This window comes from Pelodiscus sinensis, chromosome 1 (assembly GCF_049634645.1).
Source record: "Pelodiscus sinensis isolate JC-2024 chromosome 1, ASM4963464v1, whole genome shotgun sequence".
NCBI lineage: Eukaryota > Metazoa > Chordata > Testudines > Trionychidae > Pelodiscus > Pelodiscus sinensis.
Window position 1 is genome coordinate 34,575,977 of NC_134711.1, and position 16,910 is coordinate 34,592,886.

Below are 16,910 nucleotides of genomic sequence, written 5' to 3' on the forward strand. Positions count from 1 at the left end.
ATAAAAACATCGGAAAGTATTTAAAAAGTAATTGACTGTCCCTTTAAAATAAAGATCCAAGCAAGTTTAATAATGCAGAATGCTATTCAATGATTTTTTTTTTTTAAAAAAAAGGCTTAAAAAGTATTGGTTTTTCTGTATTCACTAATCCATTATAAAAAAAGATGGGCATAAATACTTTGTGCATTCATATGCATTATTTGGTGTTGCATATTATATAAGTTGGTACAGTATTTAAGATATCACTGCAAAAAAGAGTTCAACGCAGTACAGTGCATTTATAAATAATGGAGTCATTATAAATCACATTGCAAACATACCTTGCCATTTTCATTGTTACAAATTCAGTATTTCAGTGAACGTAGGAATAAAGTAGCTACAACAATCAATATCTTGACTTTATTTTTAATATAAAAAATGCAGTTCTGGAAACCCCCTTTCCTTCTTTACCCTCACCCATACATAATGCTTTACTTCTTAAAAATAAAAATAAAGTACTAATTCTATATACATCACATGTACCATACAAAAATGTATCCAAAGTTTCTATTGCTACCAAAGTGTTCTAAATTAAAAGTTACATAAATCCCCTCATTGGAAACAAAAGGCATACAAATTACAAAAAATCAAATTACACACAAGCCATCAAGTCATTTTATACAATTTCCAATACATTTTTCTCCCAAAGCAAGTTGTCTTCTGACGTGCCTGTATAAAAATGCATATCAATATATTTTGTCAAATTTATTTCTCGTTATAAAGCAAATTAATACATTTTCTACAATAAATAAAACAGGGAGGCACATATATGAAAAAATAAAATCTATGGGAGATACATGGGATGGTTTTGAAAAAATGTGCTCACTGGCTTTAAGCCAAGTTTGTTTAAAACAAAATTAAAAAAAAATCTAAAAAAGTTATTTTGGGCAATAATGGAGTATTTTTTGGTGATTTGCAAGTGATGTACATAGCATTTTACTCTTGATGCCCTTCTCACAAAGTACCCTCCAAAATAATGTAATTTCCTTTCTTAAAATACACATTTGTTATTGTAAATTTACATCAACCTTAAATATGTGGTACTTTGTGCAAAGAGCAATGATTTTACACAAAATTAAACATTCACAAGTCTTTCAAAAGCTACAGATCAAAGAAAAATGATACAAGCAGCACCATATTGTATAATATATGATTTAGTCAAACATATCTTTGATGTTATTTTGATATTAGGCTATAAGATTAACTAGGCACCTTGAGCTGGAAGATGGCGCCTATGTACTTTACTTTTTTATTAATACATGTAAAAACCATGGAAATGAAAACCTACGCCCTCCCCATCAAAATTAAAAAAGGGAATTAAAGAGCTACCTCTAAAATCAGAATAAGTTAAGTGTTGAATATACATATATGTACAATTTATGAACACTATGAACAAGACATTTTAACAGATTTAGTGGAAAATCCTCCAAACCACAACACGATGATAAAATCATTAATCTACATGGCAATGGTGATCTAGAAAAACTGCTCAACTGTTTGAAGTTTGCAGAACTCAGCCACTGAATCAATGATTAAGGAGTTGTATTTTCAATACATTCTTTTAGATGAAGAGGTTATTAATAAAGTTCAAGTCTATGTGTGGTTTGTTTCTTGCCTTGGTAGCACCTTCGTTAGTCAATATCACTGAAGTCACTGACTGGCTCTCCATGGACTCTACTTAAATGAGTCATAGCACGATCAAAGGCAATTCTCACAGCTTTACGAATGCTTGAGTTTCGACCTTCCATCATTTTTAGTTTGTCAATGGTCTCATCAATCCCCAAGGGGATCATTTTGGATTTTGGAAGCCATTGCCTGTAACAAGATAAAATAAATTTTAGGTTAAATAAAGCACAGATTAACAGAATTATCTTTACATAGAAGCACTACATAAAAGTTAGTGTAGCCCTCATGAAGGGTGTCAAAACAACTTCTCTTAAAAAAATCCAATAGCAAAACTCTTACCAAAGATTGAACACCTGTGTTTCTAATGTGGAGGGTTAAAGAAATAAGTAGCATCATTCTGTTGAACAAGCAAGTTTTACAAATCTAACATGCACCACAGGATTGTAATTAATAGAGAATAATGACTTTAATAGGTGTCATGATGATGCAAAATCATACCTAGCTATTAATACAACTCATGCTTAGATTAGGTAGTAATGGAGTCTGTCACCACTAGTTTCAGCTGTTTTACCAGGAGAATTTTTTTAAAGTTATCATTTTTCAATTTCTATTATTGGACAACGATTTTTTTCCAAAAATTGGGTTATTCCACACTCTTAAATAGTGTTAGTTCTGGTCTCCAGTGGGGAATTCCGTAGTCAGTGAAAGTATACTCAGTATAGCATTCTGCATTTACCCTACATTTTAATACAACCAATTCACTATCTAGGATAGAGAATTTGTGGCTCACTGTTCTACATTAGATAGAAATGTCTTGATCCAGGTTGTTTAAAATAAATCAATGCTATTCAAGACCTTGAAAAATAGTTTTGGTGTATGTGTGGGGAAACAGATGCATCTTTCAATAACAGCTCTAAGAGGAGGGGACTAGAGGTAACACTACCTTCCTTGTAGTCTTGCCCAATGGTTAGGGCACTGACCTGGAATGTGGGAAACCAAGGTTCTACTCTCTTTTCCTGATGGTGAGACAGAATTCAAATTTGGGCCCCCCTTGGCAGGCAAGCAACCTAAATACAAGGCTAAAATATTCTGAAATGGATGTCTCATTGTCTCCTGCTGAAGCTGAAAAAGTCAGAAGTTCATCCAGTCCTACTAGGTACAATAGTTAAGGCTATAACATTAACAGTTGCAAAAATAAAGAACTCTGAACTACAGACTTACAAATACAAGAAGGATCTCTGTTTACATAAAATAAATAAGTACTTTTAGTTCTTTAGAAAGAGGTGTTCATTTTAGTCATCCCAGTTTTCTTTGGCTTAGATACTGGGAAGATATTCTCACTAGGTAAATATGAAATTATATTGAAATTACTTTATTTCAAAACAATCTGTATGTTTTATAGTAAGGGGTGGCAGAAAGTTATGCTTCTGAAGAGTTAAACTGCTCAAACTTGTAAGATGAGGGAGCCCTTTTAAAACTGAAAATGAATCAAATTAAGTAGCATCCTTTAATGAAGAATTTTTGTTAAGTGATTATTATTCAGTATTGCTGTAGTACCTAGGAGCCCCTAGTAATAGAACAGGGCACTATTGTGCTAAGTGCTGCACAAATAGAACAGAGATGGTGCCTACCCCAGAAATCATATAATCTAAGTAGAACATGAGGAACAACAGATGAATATAGAAAGACAAACATGGGAGTACAAGGTAATGAGACAATATTAGTCAGCAAGATAGACAGCCACCTCAATATACCAGCAATCTAGCCATTGTCAAGGCTACTGTAGGCAAAGAAAATGAGAGTTCTAAAGAAGGATTTGAAGAATGAACTTTGCAGGTGTTCATGAGGAGCACTTCTCAAATGCAAGATAAAGCATGAAGATGCTTGTTTGAAATGGAGGTTGAAACCATAGGCCAAAAAGATGCAAGGGTCAACACCCTAATAATGAAAGAATGGGGACAGGCTATGAAGTACCTTGAAAATGAACAGCGTACATCTGCCTTCATAAAGAATGGGGAGTCAGTGCAGGTATGCAAAAAGAGGCAATATTGTCAAAGTGAGAGGCTAGGAAAGTAGCCTTTGCAGAAGTTTTATGAAGGGGTACCAATGGGACAAAACTGCATTTGTGAAAGCCAGAGAAAATGATGTTACAGTACTTGATATGCAAAATGATGAAAGCTCGCATTAACAGGTGTGTTGTGCGCAAGACACAAGAAGTCATTCTTCTGCTCTACTCTGCGCTGATTAGGCCTCAGTTGGAGTATTGTGTCCAATTCCATTTCAAGAAAGATGTGGAGAAATTGGAGAAGGTTCAGAGAAGAGCAACAAGAATGATTAAAGGTCTAGAAAACATGACCTATGAAGGAAGACTGAAAGAATTGGGCTTGTTTAGTTTGGAAAAGAGAAGATTGAGAGGGGACATGATAGCAGCTTTCGGGTATCTAAAAGTGTGTCACAAAAAGGAGGGAGAAAAATTGTTCTTCGTGGTCTGTGAGGATAGAACAAGAAGCAATGGGCTTAAAGTGCAGCAAGGGAGGTTTAGGTTGTACATTAAGAAAAAGTTCCTGTCAGGGTAGTTAAACACTGGAATAAATTGCCTAGGGAGGTTGTGGAATCTCCATCTCTGGAGATATTTAAGAGTAGGTTAGATAAATGTCTATCAGAGATGGTCTAAACAGTACTAGGTCCTGCCATGAGGGCAGGGGACTGGACTCGATGACCTCTCAAGGTCCCTTCCAGTCCTAGTATTCTATGATTCTAAGAGTTTTAGTTGTGAAGTGGTGCTGTATCTTAGATACATTATTCAGAAAGAAGCCACAAGATTTAGACACAAACACAAAGACCTACAGAGAGGTTTGGGTCAAAGATGATGTCCAGGTTATGGGCCTGAATTACATGCAGGATGTTGGTGATGTCCACAGTGATCAAGAGAAGAGGTAAATAAGGGAGGTTTAAGGAGGAAAGATTAAGAACTCTATTTTAGCCATGCTGAGCTTCAGTTTGTAGCTAGACATCCAAAAGGAGATTTCAGTGAGAAAGGCCAAGATTTTAATTCTGCAGGAGATGGATCTGGAGAACAGAGTTACAAAATCTGTGACCTAGAAATAGTAGCTGAATTTGTGTTTGCAATTTAGACTGCTCAAGGTATGTCTAGACTACATCCCTCTGTCACCAGAGGCATGTAAATTAGACATACTGACATTGCAAATGAAGCAGGGATTTAAATTTTCCATGCTTCATTTGAATAAAAATGGCCACTGCGTTTTGCCAAGTCAGCTGTTTGTCAGCAAAAACCGGCTGTCAAGACGGGTATCGGATGACAAAGAAAGCCGCTGTCGGCCGATCCCTTATGCCTCGTAAAATGAGGTTTACAGGATCGGCCGACAAAGACTTTCTTTGTTGCCTGATCCCTGTCTTGATAGCCACTTTTTGCCGACAAACTGCTGACTCGGAAAAATGCAGCGGCCATTTTTATTCAAATGAACCACGAGAGATTTAAATCCCCACTTCATTTGCAATATCGGTATGTCTAAGAGGGATATAGTCTAGACATACCCTCAGATATTAGGTATAGCGGTAAAAGTGAAGGGGATCAAACACAGTGTCCTCAGGCACCTGCACAGAAAATTAGGAGGAGGAGGAGAAGGTGATCATATAATCATAGGGTTGGAAGAGACCTCAGGAGGTCATCAAGGTCTCATCCACTGTAATCCCCCGGTCCTTTTCTGCAGAACTGCTACTTAGCCAGTTGGTCCCCAGCCTGTAACAATGCTTAGGATTCTTCTGCCATTGGGCTCTACAAGTTCGCCAGCTTTCTAACCACCTTACAGTCCATTTATCCAACCCATACTTCCCTCATTTGCAGGCAAGAATATTGTGGGAGACTGTATCAATAGCTTTGCTAAAGTCAAGGTATATTACATCCACCGACTTCCCCATGTCCACAGAGCCAGTTACCTCATCATAAAAGCTAATCGGATTGGTCAGAGATGATACATGGAAGTATTGCTCAAGGAAGAATTGAAAGATAGGACAAGAACAAGGGGAGGACAGTCAGAGAAGCCATGGAAGGACAAGATTTAAAAAACACACAGTTGATGGTTTTGAAGGCACCTGCCACATCATGGAGGATTAGGATAGAATAGTGGTTCTATGCTTTAGTGAGAAAGAAGTGAGAAACTTTGGCAAGAGTGGTTTCACACTGGACTGCTGAGGATGGAAAGGGTCTAGGATGGAACTGGAGGAGAGGAACTCTAGAGAATGATTAAAAATAGTGTTTTAATGAGCTCAGAAACAAAAAAGAGAATGGAAACAGGATCATAATAAAAGAGGCAAGTAGGGTCAAGTTGTTTTTTTTTTTTTTTTAATTGGGAAAGATAAAAGCATGCTTGCATTGTTAGAGGGAAGAGCCAGAAGAGAGCGAACATTTAAGCACAAGAGAAAAGCAGAGGATAAGTGTGATATAGGGATGTTAAATTTAGATTAATTGGCTAATCGAATAGTTGATTCAATTTGCATTCACTGTTCAATTAGTCGATAAGGGCATCTCTGCCTTTGAAGTGTAGCAATAGCCCCAGAGCAGTCCACTGCTGGTCCTGTGCTCCCTGATGTGTTTCAAAGCCACAGTGCCACATGGAGCCTGGAGTGAGCAAGGGGAGTCCCCAGCTGACTCTGGGCTCCACATGGTGCTACTGCTTTGAAGCACTCCCTCCTCTTTCCCCCTCCCCCTTGCTGCCTCTGATAGAGGCAGAAGAGGGGGAAGAGGGAAGCAACTAGTCGACTAGTGTGTCGACTATCCGGTAAGCACTTGCTTATTAGATAGTCGACTAGTCGTTCACATCTCTAGTGTGATTCAGGGAGTACTGAAGAATGGAATGAAGTCAATGGGATAAGCAGAGGGGTTAGAGTAGATAAGAAACTTCTGTGTCTGACAGGGAGAAAGATGGAGGGCAGCTGAGTGGAAAAGAGGGGGCAAGGTCACTCCATATTTTTTAAAAAGATTGGCTAGACCCTGTGAGAACAGAAAAGTTGAGGCAGGAGGAGACGAGGATTTGTGGAATGACTAAAAAGTGGTGAAAAATTGGTGGAATTACTGGGTGGCTGGGTATGGGATTCAATTAAGTTGGAGAAGTAGAGTTACTTATCTACAAAGATGGAAAAACTGAAGGAAAAAAGGACAAGTTTGTAGTGAAAATGGAGGTCATTTACCTATAACTGGGGTCTGAGATGCATAGTCCCTAGCCATATTCAACTGAGGGTTATACACGTGCCTAGAGCCAGAGGTTTTCAAAATAGTAGTGCTCAGCGGTTTGCACATGTGACCTTGTATTGCCTTGTGGTTTTCCATGAAGTTCTGCAGTTTCTTCTCAATCGCAGTCCTATAGAAGATCCATAGCACAGGCGAATTGGAATAGATAGGCATGATATCTCAAAGAACCTCCTGCCACAGGTAAGTAATATCTTCTTGGAGTGATGGTACCTACTGTAACTCTACTGAGGGTGATTGACAAATACCTAGATAAAAGGAGGGTTCAAGGAAGATGGCAGAACCATAGACTGGAGGACTGCTGCACTGAATTAGATGTCCATCACAGAAACATGTATCTTACATATGTTTGCACATATGTAGCACAACATGAAGTGCGGATGTGTTTGACTGTTGCGCTCTCATAGAATAGGCCCACATTCCATCTAGTTGCGAGAGCCCTGACATGGAGCATCACTTCTCCCAGGAGTCAATGGTACTGGACTAATTATGGGATTGGAACTGGTTAAGGCACTTGTCTTGGAACCAATGAATCAGATGAAGCCAGCAAAGCTGAGGCAGGAGAGGCATGCCAATCCAATGCTAGTACCAGTGGATTTGGTAAGTCACGTGGCCTCTTATTAATCTTGTGCATTTTGGAGCACAAAGCACCTCCATGTCCAGAACTCATAGAAGGAGCAGTGTCCTTCTTGGATTTAGAGAAGGACTTATTTCCAAGTTTGTGTGTGTGTTTCTAGGGCTCATATCTGTAGCACTGGTACCAGCATATCTGGAAGGAGGCTCTGCTATACGGAAAGTGGTTTTTGATTGCTTAGGCCAGTGTAAAAGGGTGCTTCACCAGCCAGGATCCAATTCACAGACTATGGCTATCTCATGAATTGTTTCTTAAGAAGAAAAACTTGGCCTTCCTGTGTACGGGTAGAGAAGGAAAGGCAGATATTATATGTGGAAGCACTTTGAGCTTCTCTCTAACAGTAAAAATAGCACTGACGTTCATTGCTGATGGAAAAGGAGTGTGGGCAGGAAGCAGAGATTTTGCATCATGGCATCTTTGGCATAATCCAATACACAGACATTGTGGTTATGGGGGTAAATTCTCTGGCAGGAAAAAAATGCCAAAGGGGCTTTCCAAGTCCTTAATTATAAGAATGTCTAGAAATTACCAAAATACAACAAATAAAAACCAAACTATGAACAAAAACAAGGTTGTTTCTGAAAAAGCAGCACTAAGAATGAGGTCCGTAGAAGCTCCAATCTGGACCATGTAGCAGTGAGAAGGAACTGGAAATGCAGCCAGTCCACCCCGCCCTCAGGCAAACTACGAAAGATTGCAAGTGTTCATGAGTGGAATGCCGAGCAATACTACTTTGAGAAGCTCTGGGCGCATGCATGTAACCCTTAGTGGAATAGAATAGGATCCACTAAGGAAAAGAAAAGGGAGTTATACACAGGAATGTAGACTTTATCCTCCTTCAAAGCAGGTTTTGCAATTAAAGGAATAATTTTAATATGTCAATATCAAAACAATAAACTGTTCTGATCCCAAACCTATACTAAGGAAGTATAGTGTCCAGTTTATTGTCATATTATTCTTCAAAACTGGCCTTAGTACCTTTTAGCAGATTCAGAAATGCTCAACATTAAATACACATTTCAGTTTATATATGGGGAGAGAATGGTGTTTCAACTTTCTTTTAAAATTAAAATACGGTTTACTGCTTTGGATTATAAATCAGCGCATTAAACTAGATGTTTCTTATATTTAATTAAATAACTATACATACCAACTTCTTTTATTGTCAAAAAACAAAACTAAGAAAAGCCTCTCATCAGATTTGGTCTGCATTTGTTCTCCAATTTTCAATACATCTAGAGGTGGCACTGGTATTGTAACACCATTGTGATGGCCGGCAACACGAGGCATCTTAGGGTCAATAATCTAAAAAATGGAAAAAAAGACATTTCCTAATTTTTTAAAAAAAAATCTGTGTTCACTAATAATTAAAGGTTTCCTTATTATTAATGTATTTAACTGGGAAAATATTGTACAAACCAAACAGCCAATGTGTATAAATTCAAGCCTTGTCTACATATAAATTTGTACTGATTTAATTAAACAACCTTAAACCTTTTTTTCGTTTAGTGTTCCTAAATAATTTAAGCTACACTGAAATTAATCTGCTTTAAAGCAAAATAAGATTGTACATTTTCTACCTGTTACAATTAAACCAGTTTAAAATCATATCATAACTTAAACTGATGCAATGCTGCATATAGAAAGGCCCGTAGAGGTCACTACTCTTAATTCAGAGCATCAAAATACAGTTGACATATTCACAAATAAAAGTTTAGAAACATGGACCAAGATTTTTAAAAACAATTTAGTGATATTTGATGCCTCAACTTTTGGTGTCCAACTGAAACACCTATATTGGGAGGCCTAATTTTCAAAATGTGGGTGATTTGACAATTTCTGAAAATTAGGCTACTTTAAAAGATCTCTCAGGTTGGGCACCCGAAAACTGATGCAAATTTGACTCAAAAATAACTAGTTGCATTTGAAAAATTTGGCCATTGATTTATGATGCCTGTTCAGCTCATCTGTTATCAAGTCTAGTACACTCTGTCTTTGGTAATGGTCAACACTTGATGCTTCAGAGGAAGGCAAAAAACCTCACCCAAAATGCAACTAGTTAATCCTGCAATGCTGCACATGGAGGTTGAGAAAGAAATTCCTTCCTGGCTGCAGGAGATGCTCAGCAAACACAAGGCATCATGAGAGTTAGATATTATTTCCTGGCATGAACCTACTATGAACAGTCAGTCATAAAATTATCTACCCTATATTAAAAGACTAACTTTTAAAAGTATTTGAACAATTTATCACAATACTGAATGCCAGAGATTAGCTACTCACTGCAGGAAATAGTGTTTTCTCTCTGAATTATCCCTCTAACGCCATGGTTACCAACCAGTAGATCGCGATCTACCGGTAGATCTCAGGGGCGCTAAGAGTAGCTCTTGAGCCCTCTCTGAACTGCGCACCTTCGCAGTACATTTACATTAGATTTCCTCATGAAATGTAGGCGGAGCTTCAAGGAAGGGGCGGGGTAGTAGATCTTCGCCAGTTCTGAGACTTAAAAAGTGATCTTGGGTGTAAAAAGGTTGGAGACCACTGCTCTAACATTATTAATGTAATAGAATTAACTTATTCTCAAAGCTGTGTGAAATGGGACTGAAAAGTTTCCTCTATCTGCTCCATAATTTTGCATGTTTTAATTGAGCCTATACTACTCTTGGCAGATCCAAGGGTTACGTGGTGTGTTTTGTATAGGCCAAGGGAGCTACAGAAACAGCATTTCCTTACATTTGTTTTGCAACAGAAGACAGCATACAGGCTCCTATACTCATGAAAAAGTCAATCTGACATTAACTCCAATTTGCCTTCTTATAAACAATACAACATTCTCTTGTACAGAAGACACTACTGGATCTATCTTTTTTACAAGACAGATATTCTGAATCCTATTTGATGCATGTGTAGTGACTATTAGCTCAAGGGCTCACTGTCTGACACTCTACAATCTCCAAGTACTGAAGTTTCATGAAAAATATTATAAGGTAAACTGAAAATTCAACTCTTTTACTCAACTCTTCATTAGATCTTATAGGTCTGTTTATATACGGCATTTGGAAACAGTGAAATAATGAAGTTTCAGAGTAATACTGGTGGGTATGTTGTACACTCACCAGTGCTGGATAGGAAGGATATCCACTGCATTTGGCCCACACTACTTTTAGAGGCTCAAGAACAGATGTTGCAGCATCAGTTGAAATCCACATACTACTATGTCCAACTTCTAGGGAAAAAAATCATAATTAATGATTAGCAGTGTAAAGATTCAGAGCTTGGATTATCCCTCTGCAACTCTTCACTATGGGTCATTTTACCAACTCCTATCTCACCGTAATTATTATTGTTAATACACTGCACCCACACCGCACCTTTCACCCAAAGATATTAAAGTACGCTAAAATCGTACGACTCACAAGATTTCTACAGGGTACTAATATTTTACAGACAGATTAACTAAAAGACAAAAGAATAAAGGCCAAGATTTTCAAAGCTGACTAGTAATTATAGGTGCGCCTCTGTCTTAAAGGGCCATGTTTTCAGAAGGTATGTGCCAAACACATTCTGATAATCAGACCCATTTAGTTTGTTCTGAACAGGGCACCCAAAAATCACTAGTTATTTCTCACAACCTTGGACATAGTTACTTGCCCAATGACATCCATCATGTTTATTGTTTTTGTGATCTACAACTTTGGATCTTCAAATCAACAGGGGGAGATTTAATGAGAAGAATGGTTGGCATCTGATGACTTATGACCATGGTTCTGCCGTGTACATGGAATACTAGCCTTTTGATTTACAAGACCTGGGAGCAGAACCCTTCTGCTGTTCCTCTCCTCAGCTCTTTTCATCCTCCATTGATCCCTTGTGTTTTTCTTGCCTTTCCTTAAGGCAACTGTCAAAGCTCTCCTCTCTACCACCAAAGCCCAGTACAGGCTACAAGATAATATAAAGTTGCTGCAGTGCTTCCTTCTCCCCTGCAGGCAGCACAATACACATTTGAGGCTGACTAAAGCTACCTCCATCTGGTTCTCTCAGTTCCCCTCCATTTCCCTGGCAATCACCACTGGAAGAAAGGATAAAGACTGACTGACTGCAGGGCATAAGGCAGACACAGATCAGAGAGAAGATGGGTCTCAAAGATCTTCAGGAATGAGTGTGTGAACAGGGAGTAGGGAGCTAGTGACAAAGATTCTTCTGATGGGTTCTGAATCTTATTTTTACGTGGGAAAGTAGGTTGCGACTCAGAACCAGAAAATTAAGAAACTCAGACCTCCCGGGATGGTTCAGACTCTAATGGGTGAAAGTCTTGATAAGAGCACAAAAAAAGTTAGAGAAATCAGTCAGTCATTTTCAATTTCAGGTATTAGGGCAATACTTAGCAGGAGAATCTTTTGACATTCTAAGGAGGATCTGAAATGGCTGTTTCTCATTAAAACATGTTTAACATGCTTATCATCCAGTACAAATTAAGAAGATTGTTACAAAATTCCTAGGGACTTAGTTTATTTTCTGAGTGTAAATATTACCCAGGAGATGCTGTAGAAAGTCAGAGGGTAATATACACTTTTAGAATAGAATAGTTCTAATAGTATTCTGATATACTTTCTTGGACAAAGTTTTCAAATGAGGGCATCTAAATCAATTTAACTTCATTTTCAGAGATGTTGGCACTCAGCACTTCCAAAAAGACGGGCTACTTATTTGGGAACTAACTTTGTAAAAGCACTCAGTACTGGCCATACTGATAACCTTGATGCCACCTACTCATCATCACATCATGATCAAGATGTCAGAAGCTTTAAAGCTCTCGGAACACAACACAATATGATTTATTGCAACATCAATGTAAGCAAAAAAAGCAGAGCCCAAGGCCAGTTTTTCAGGCAGTTTTAAAAAGTCTTGATCCAAAGCCCACTGAAGTCAATAGCAGTCTCATCATTGACTTCAACTGGCTTTGGCTCAGCCTTTGATTGCAATAAACTGATTTATTTCTGATGGCAAAATCCTGCTTTTTAATACTAAACAATTGATCCTTCAGAGAAAAGAAAAAATCTTCTCATTTATGTTCTTCATATGCAGATTTTTTTGAGAAACAGGAAAAAAATTAAGAAAATGTTATGCAATATTAACATACTTTGTCAAAGTCATACAGTATTCTTCAGTACATAAGTCACGAGAACAATAAGGATAGCCATACATCTTAGGGCTCTGATGAGAACATACGCTACTCTTTCAAGAGGTTAGTTATGGAAATAATTGTGCTAATTACTAGAGAATAATTTTGGCAAGATCTCAAATCTAACAAAATTGTCAGTCATTTCCAACATGATCAACAGATAAACTGGTTTAAGTAGATTCTCTACTGCTCTCCTCTTACTCCCATCTTGAGCTTCATTAGGATCCTAAATACTACAGATACAGGACCTAGATATATTTAAATACATACTTGTAACAAAATATATCTTTTAGACACAAAAACTGGCAATATTTTATAGCCTAACTGAAAGTTACACGAGACTAAATCTATTACGCTTATGAGAAAAACAGTACGAGGTCTTTTCTTAGAACAAGCTAACATAAGGAAAACAGTAAAGAAACTCACATTTCTCTCAACTGCAAAGTCAACGTAAAAGAAAATAAATTGATTTAAAGCTAAGAATATGTATATGCTCTTATTGCATATATGTGGAGTAATGTGGTAAGTATTCCTCTGAGAAAATTCACAGGATATAACCAACAGTAAAGTCTCATGAATACTACTTCTTATAATAGCACTTATATATACTTTGGTGACTGGGATGCTATACAAAATGCATGGACAGCAGCTGTTGTACATCGGACATCTGAAGAAGTAAGATGGTGCACTACTGTGGTTCCAGAAAAATTATGTGCCTAAGCCTGCCCATAGCTAGATACCTGCCAATATTTAGATACCTTAGCAGAAAGGAGTGATGGGGACCTGAGCTATCACTGGCTATTTTTCTTGAGGACAACAAATGATAAAACAGGGATGGAAGTGAAAGTGTCACATGGAAAAAAATCAGATAACTGGAATGGAACATTGGGCAGAGAGCCTGTGATAGCACCCACTGCTCCTCAAATGCATCTGAGGAACACTACCCAGAGGAACTCGGTTTGGAGGCATGACTGGACAAGGAAAATGAAATGAAATACATCTGTGTCAGGCTTCCTCCCCCTAATATGTACAGATTAAGGATGTTAAGTAACAGATTAAGGATGTTAGTTTATTAGTCGAGCAGTTGATGGAATTTCCATTGATTACTCGACAGGAACTTCTGCATTCCTCCTTTGAAATGTACAAGAGCCCCCACTGGAAACACTACCTTGGTGTTTGAAAGGGACAGCGCTGCACAGCTGATCTGGGTATCCACTGTGCGGCTGCCCCTTTGAAACGCTGAAGTGGCGTTCAAAGGGGAAGCGCTGCAAAGCTAATCCCGGGATCAGCTGTGTGTCACTGCCGCGCGCAGAGCCTGGGGTCTGCTGGGGACTCCCGAACTGGTTCCAGCACGGCATTTCCACAGACCCCAGGATCAGCTGGTATGTAAGGCATATAGCAAATGATACAGAGGACTGCAAAGGAGAGGAAGGATGGTTAAAGCAGATGAATACTGATGTAGAATGCGGGCATCCCAGCTTTAAAATGTACAAAAATTCCCAGCAGGGGCTCTTGTGCATTTCAAAGTGGCAGCACAGCATGCTAGGCAGAGGGGGGAAGGCAGTTGTGTGTAACCATGTGGGTTAACCGATGAGGCCAGGCTTATCAGTTAACCCTGTACACAAGTGGGAGATACTATCAAATTTGATAAAATTTCTAGAATCAGAATGCACTTTAATTGGGTCCATTACCTATTTCCATCATCAATGTGTGCATTGTGAATACACTGAAATTCATTACATTTTATTATGATTACAGATATAAATCAATATAAAAAGATATGCAGTAGAAAATTGCAACATTTCAAAATACTGTGCTAAGGTTGTTGAGGTTGTGCCTTGGGATTGTTTTATTCCATGTGTAGTAAGTACTCTTGGCAGTTCTGAAACCGTTAAAACAGCATAAGCTATTCAAAAAATATACCAAATACACTTTGCCTCTATTAAGGTTTCTGTGTGAGCCTTTACTTCTATTTTATGCATTTAAGATTAGCATTTTCACAAGTGGTACTGGATGTCCAACTTGAGATGCCTTAAAGGTGTCCCATTTTCAGAAAAAGCAGAGCACAATCACATTGAAAAAAATCAGGACCGGAAAGACACGGCAGTTTTGGCCAAAAATCTAGACAGCTCAAAATTGCTGGTCACTTTTGAAAATCTCACTCTTCAATTATGAAAGTTGTGTGTTAACTTTTTTTGTACTGAACTGTAGCATACAATAGGTAACCAAACTGTGGCCTCAGAGTTAACTTTTGTTGTGGCTCATTGGATGGAAACAGGACATTTCACTACATCTCCCTCTCTATTGCATTTCCCTAAGACACCAAAAAAACTGATCAGCAAAAGATGCTGAAATTACCTCATGTCAGAGAAAGTGCAGCAATAAATACTGTATTTCTTCTGGTTCTATTAAATGGCACTTGCCTGTGAGTTATTTCAGCACAGCTCACCAGTTCATCAGAGTAGAGACAGAAGGAGGAGCAAGCAACATACAACTCAGAGTTGGGTGTTAACAAAAGAAAGCAAATGAAAGAAACAACTCAAAATAGAAAAACAAAATGTAAAATTACTGACTAATAGCTGTTGAAATAGAAAAGCTGTGGGGTTGAGGGTGGAAGAGATGGGAAGGAAACAATAAACCATGCAATAACATGAAAAATAAGGAAACTGATCAAGAACAAAACATTCAACCATTTTTCACAACCTATTATACTTGTTAGATGTTTATGCTATGACCAGACCTATTATTTCCTCAGTCTACTGAGTTATTACTTTGTTTGGCATCAATCTGTTGAAAGTATAAATCTATATAATACAAATATGTATGAAACACCATTCATACATGTATACTTGCCCTCAAGTATAGCAAATGCCTTTAAATTTTCCAAATAAATAATTACAGTAATGGTGAATTACTTAGACCTAGTGTTTAATTCTGTACTTTCACTTCCCATATTTATATGGTTTTAACCATGACACACAAATTTATATAAAAATAAGCACAAAGAGATAGATACATACATTGATACTTTAATTATGCACTAAATATTTAATATGCCTGATGACAGAATACAATAGTAGATTGTGAACCGAACTCTGCTTGCATTACTTCAGTAGCCTTATTTACTTCAGAGATTACTTGCATGAATAAAGCAAAACCAGATTTTATCAGCTGTTGCTCTTAATTTCTTTTAAAAAAATTAAAAAACATTAAAATTTTCCAAAACAAAATTTGTAATTTATTTGGTCAGATTATTAAACCATGACTTCTCCAGTAAAATCAACAGGTTACTTGTTGAGTAAGAAACTAAATAATGCAAATAAGGATGTCAGAATTTAGCCCTAAGTATCTCGGCAAAATACATACTTATAATATGTAGAATAATATAATCTTTTAGAATGCAATTATTAGAGTTACCAGCTGCAATTCTTGCTGCTTTTGCGTAGTTTCCATTTTCAATGCATGATATCAATTCACTTCGGTCTTCCAAGGTGTGTCTTCGTATAAGTGCTGGTTTGCCTTTACCACACTTTGGCAAACTAAAACTGCAAAGGTATTAAATTAACATATTAAATGTTGCTGGGAAACTTGCATGCTCACTCTCCTTCACTCCCATCAAAATCTTTGTAATTTAAAATATAGTACTCATATGTCACTACAAAAATTACTCATTTTCACAGAATGAATGGACCCATCTTACGCAAGGAGGGCCACTGTCTGGCTTGTCAGAGGAAAGGGAATAACACTTTACGGGCAGACAGAAGGTGGGAGAGTGGCTCAGAGGCAGTTACAAAAAAGGAGTGGGCCAGCATGGAGATGCTGACTTATCCTCCAGAGACGGGAGGAGCTGGAGACTTGAAAAGGGCAAGCCCTCCACTCACCCTGGGAAGAAGACCCTTTTCCCTAGACCAGGCAGAGCAGCACCCACTGTACCTCTTGGCATCAAAGTACCAGGTTTGCTCAGGACCTGCTTTGAGCATCACACTAGCTACTCATTTATTGATGGGCTGGGAAATAATTTTTCCAAACCACCAAATTGGCTGAGGTAAAGTAGGGGTGTTATCACCTTCCTCACCTTCTGGGTTCAGGAAAGATTTTATTGTGGTTAGTAGGAACAGGAATTAGGCTATGATGCCGTAACTCATTATATAAATTTCCAGTGT

The 16,910-nt window shown here is 37.9% G+C and overlaps 1 protein-coding gene across 3 annotated transcripts in view; it reads right to left on the reverse strand.

Moving 5' to 3' along the window:
- Positions 1-384: 384 nt before the first annotated feature.
- BRD1 (bromodomain containing 1) overlaps positions 385-16,910 on the reverse strand; it is a 106,134-nt gene continuing 89,608 nt past the window's right edge. For all 3 annotated transcript variants that reach the window (XM_075927836.1, XM_075927827.1, XM_025182856.2), the window contains 4 exons: positions 16,165-16,292; positions 10,682-10,791; positions 8,716-8,870; positions 385-1,854 (listed from right to left, as the gene is read on the reverse strand). In XM_075927836.1, the coding sequence (XP_075783951.1) occupies positions 1,671-1,854; positions 8,716-8,870; positions 10,682-10,791; positions 16,165-16,292 (577 nt within the window). In that variant the 3' untranslated portion in view covers positions 385-1,670. The remainder of the gene's footprint in view (positions 1,855-8,715; positions 8,871-10,681; positions 10,792-16,164; positions 16,293-16,910) is intronic.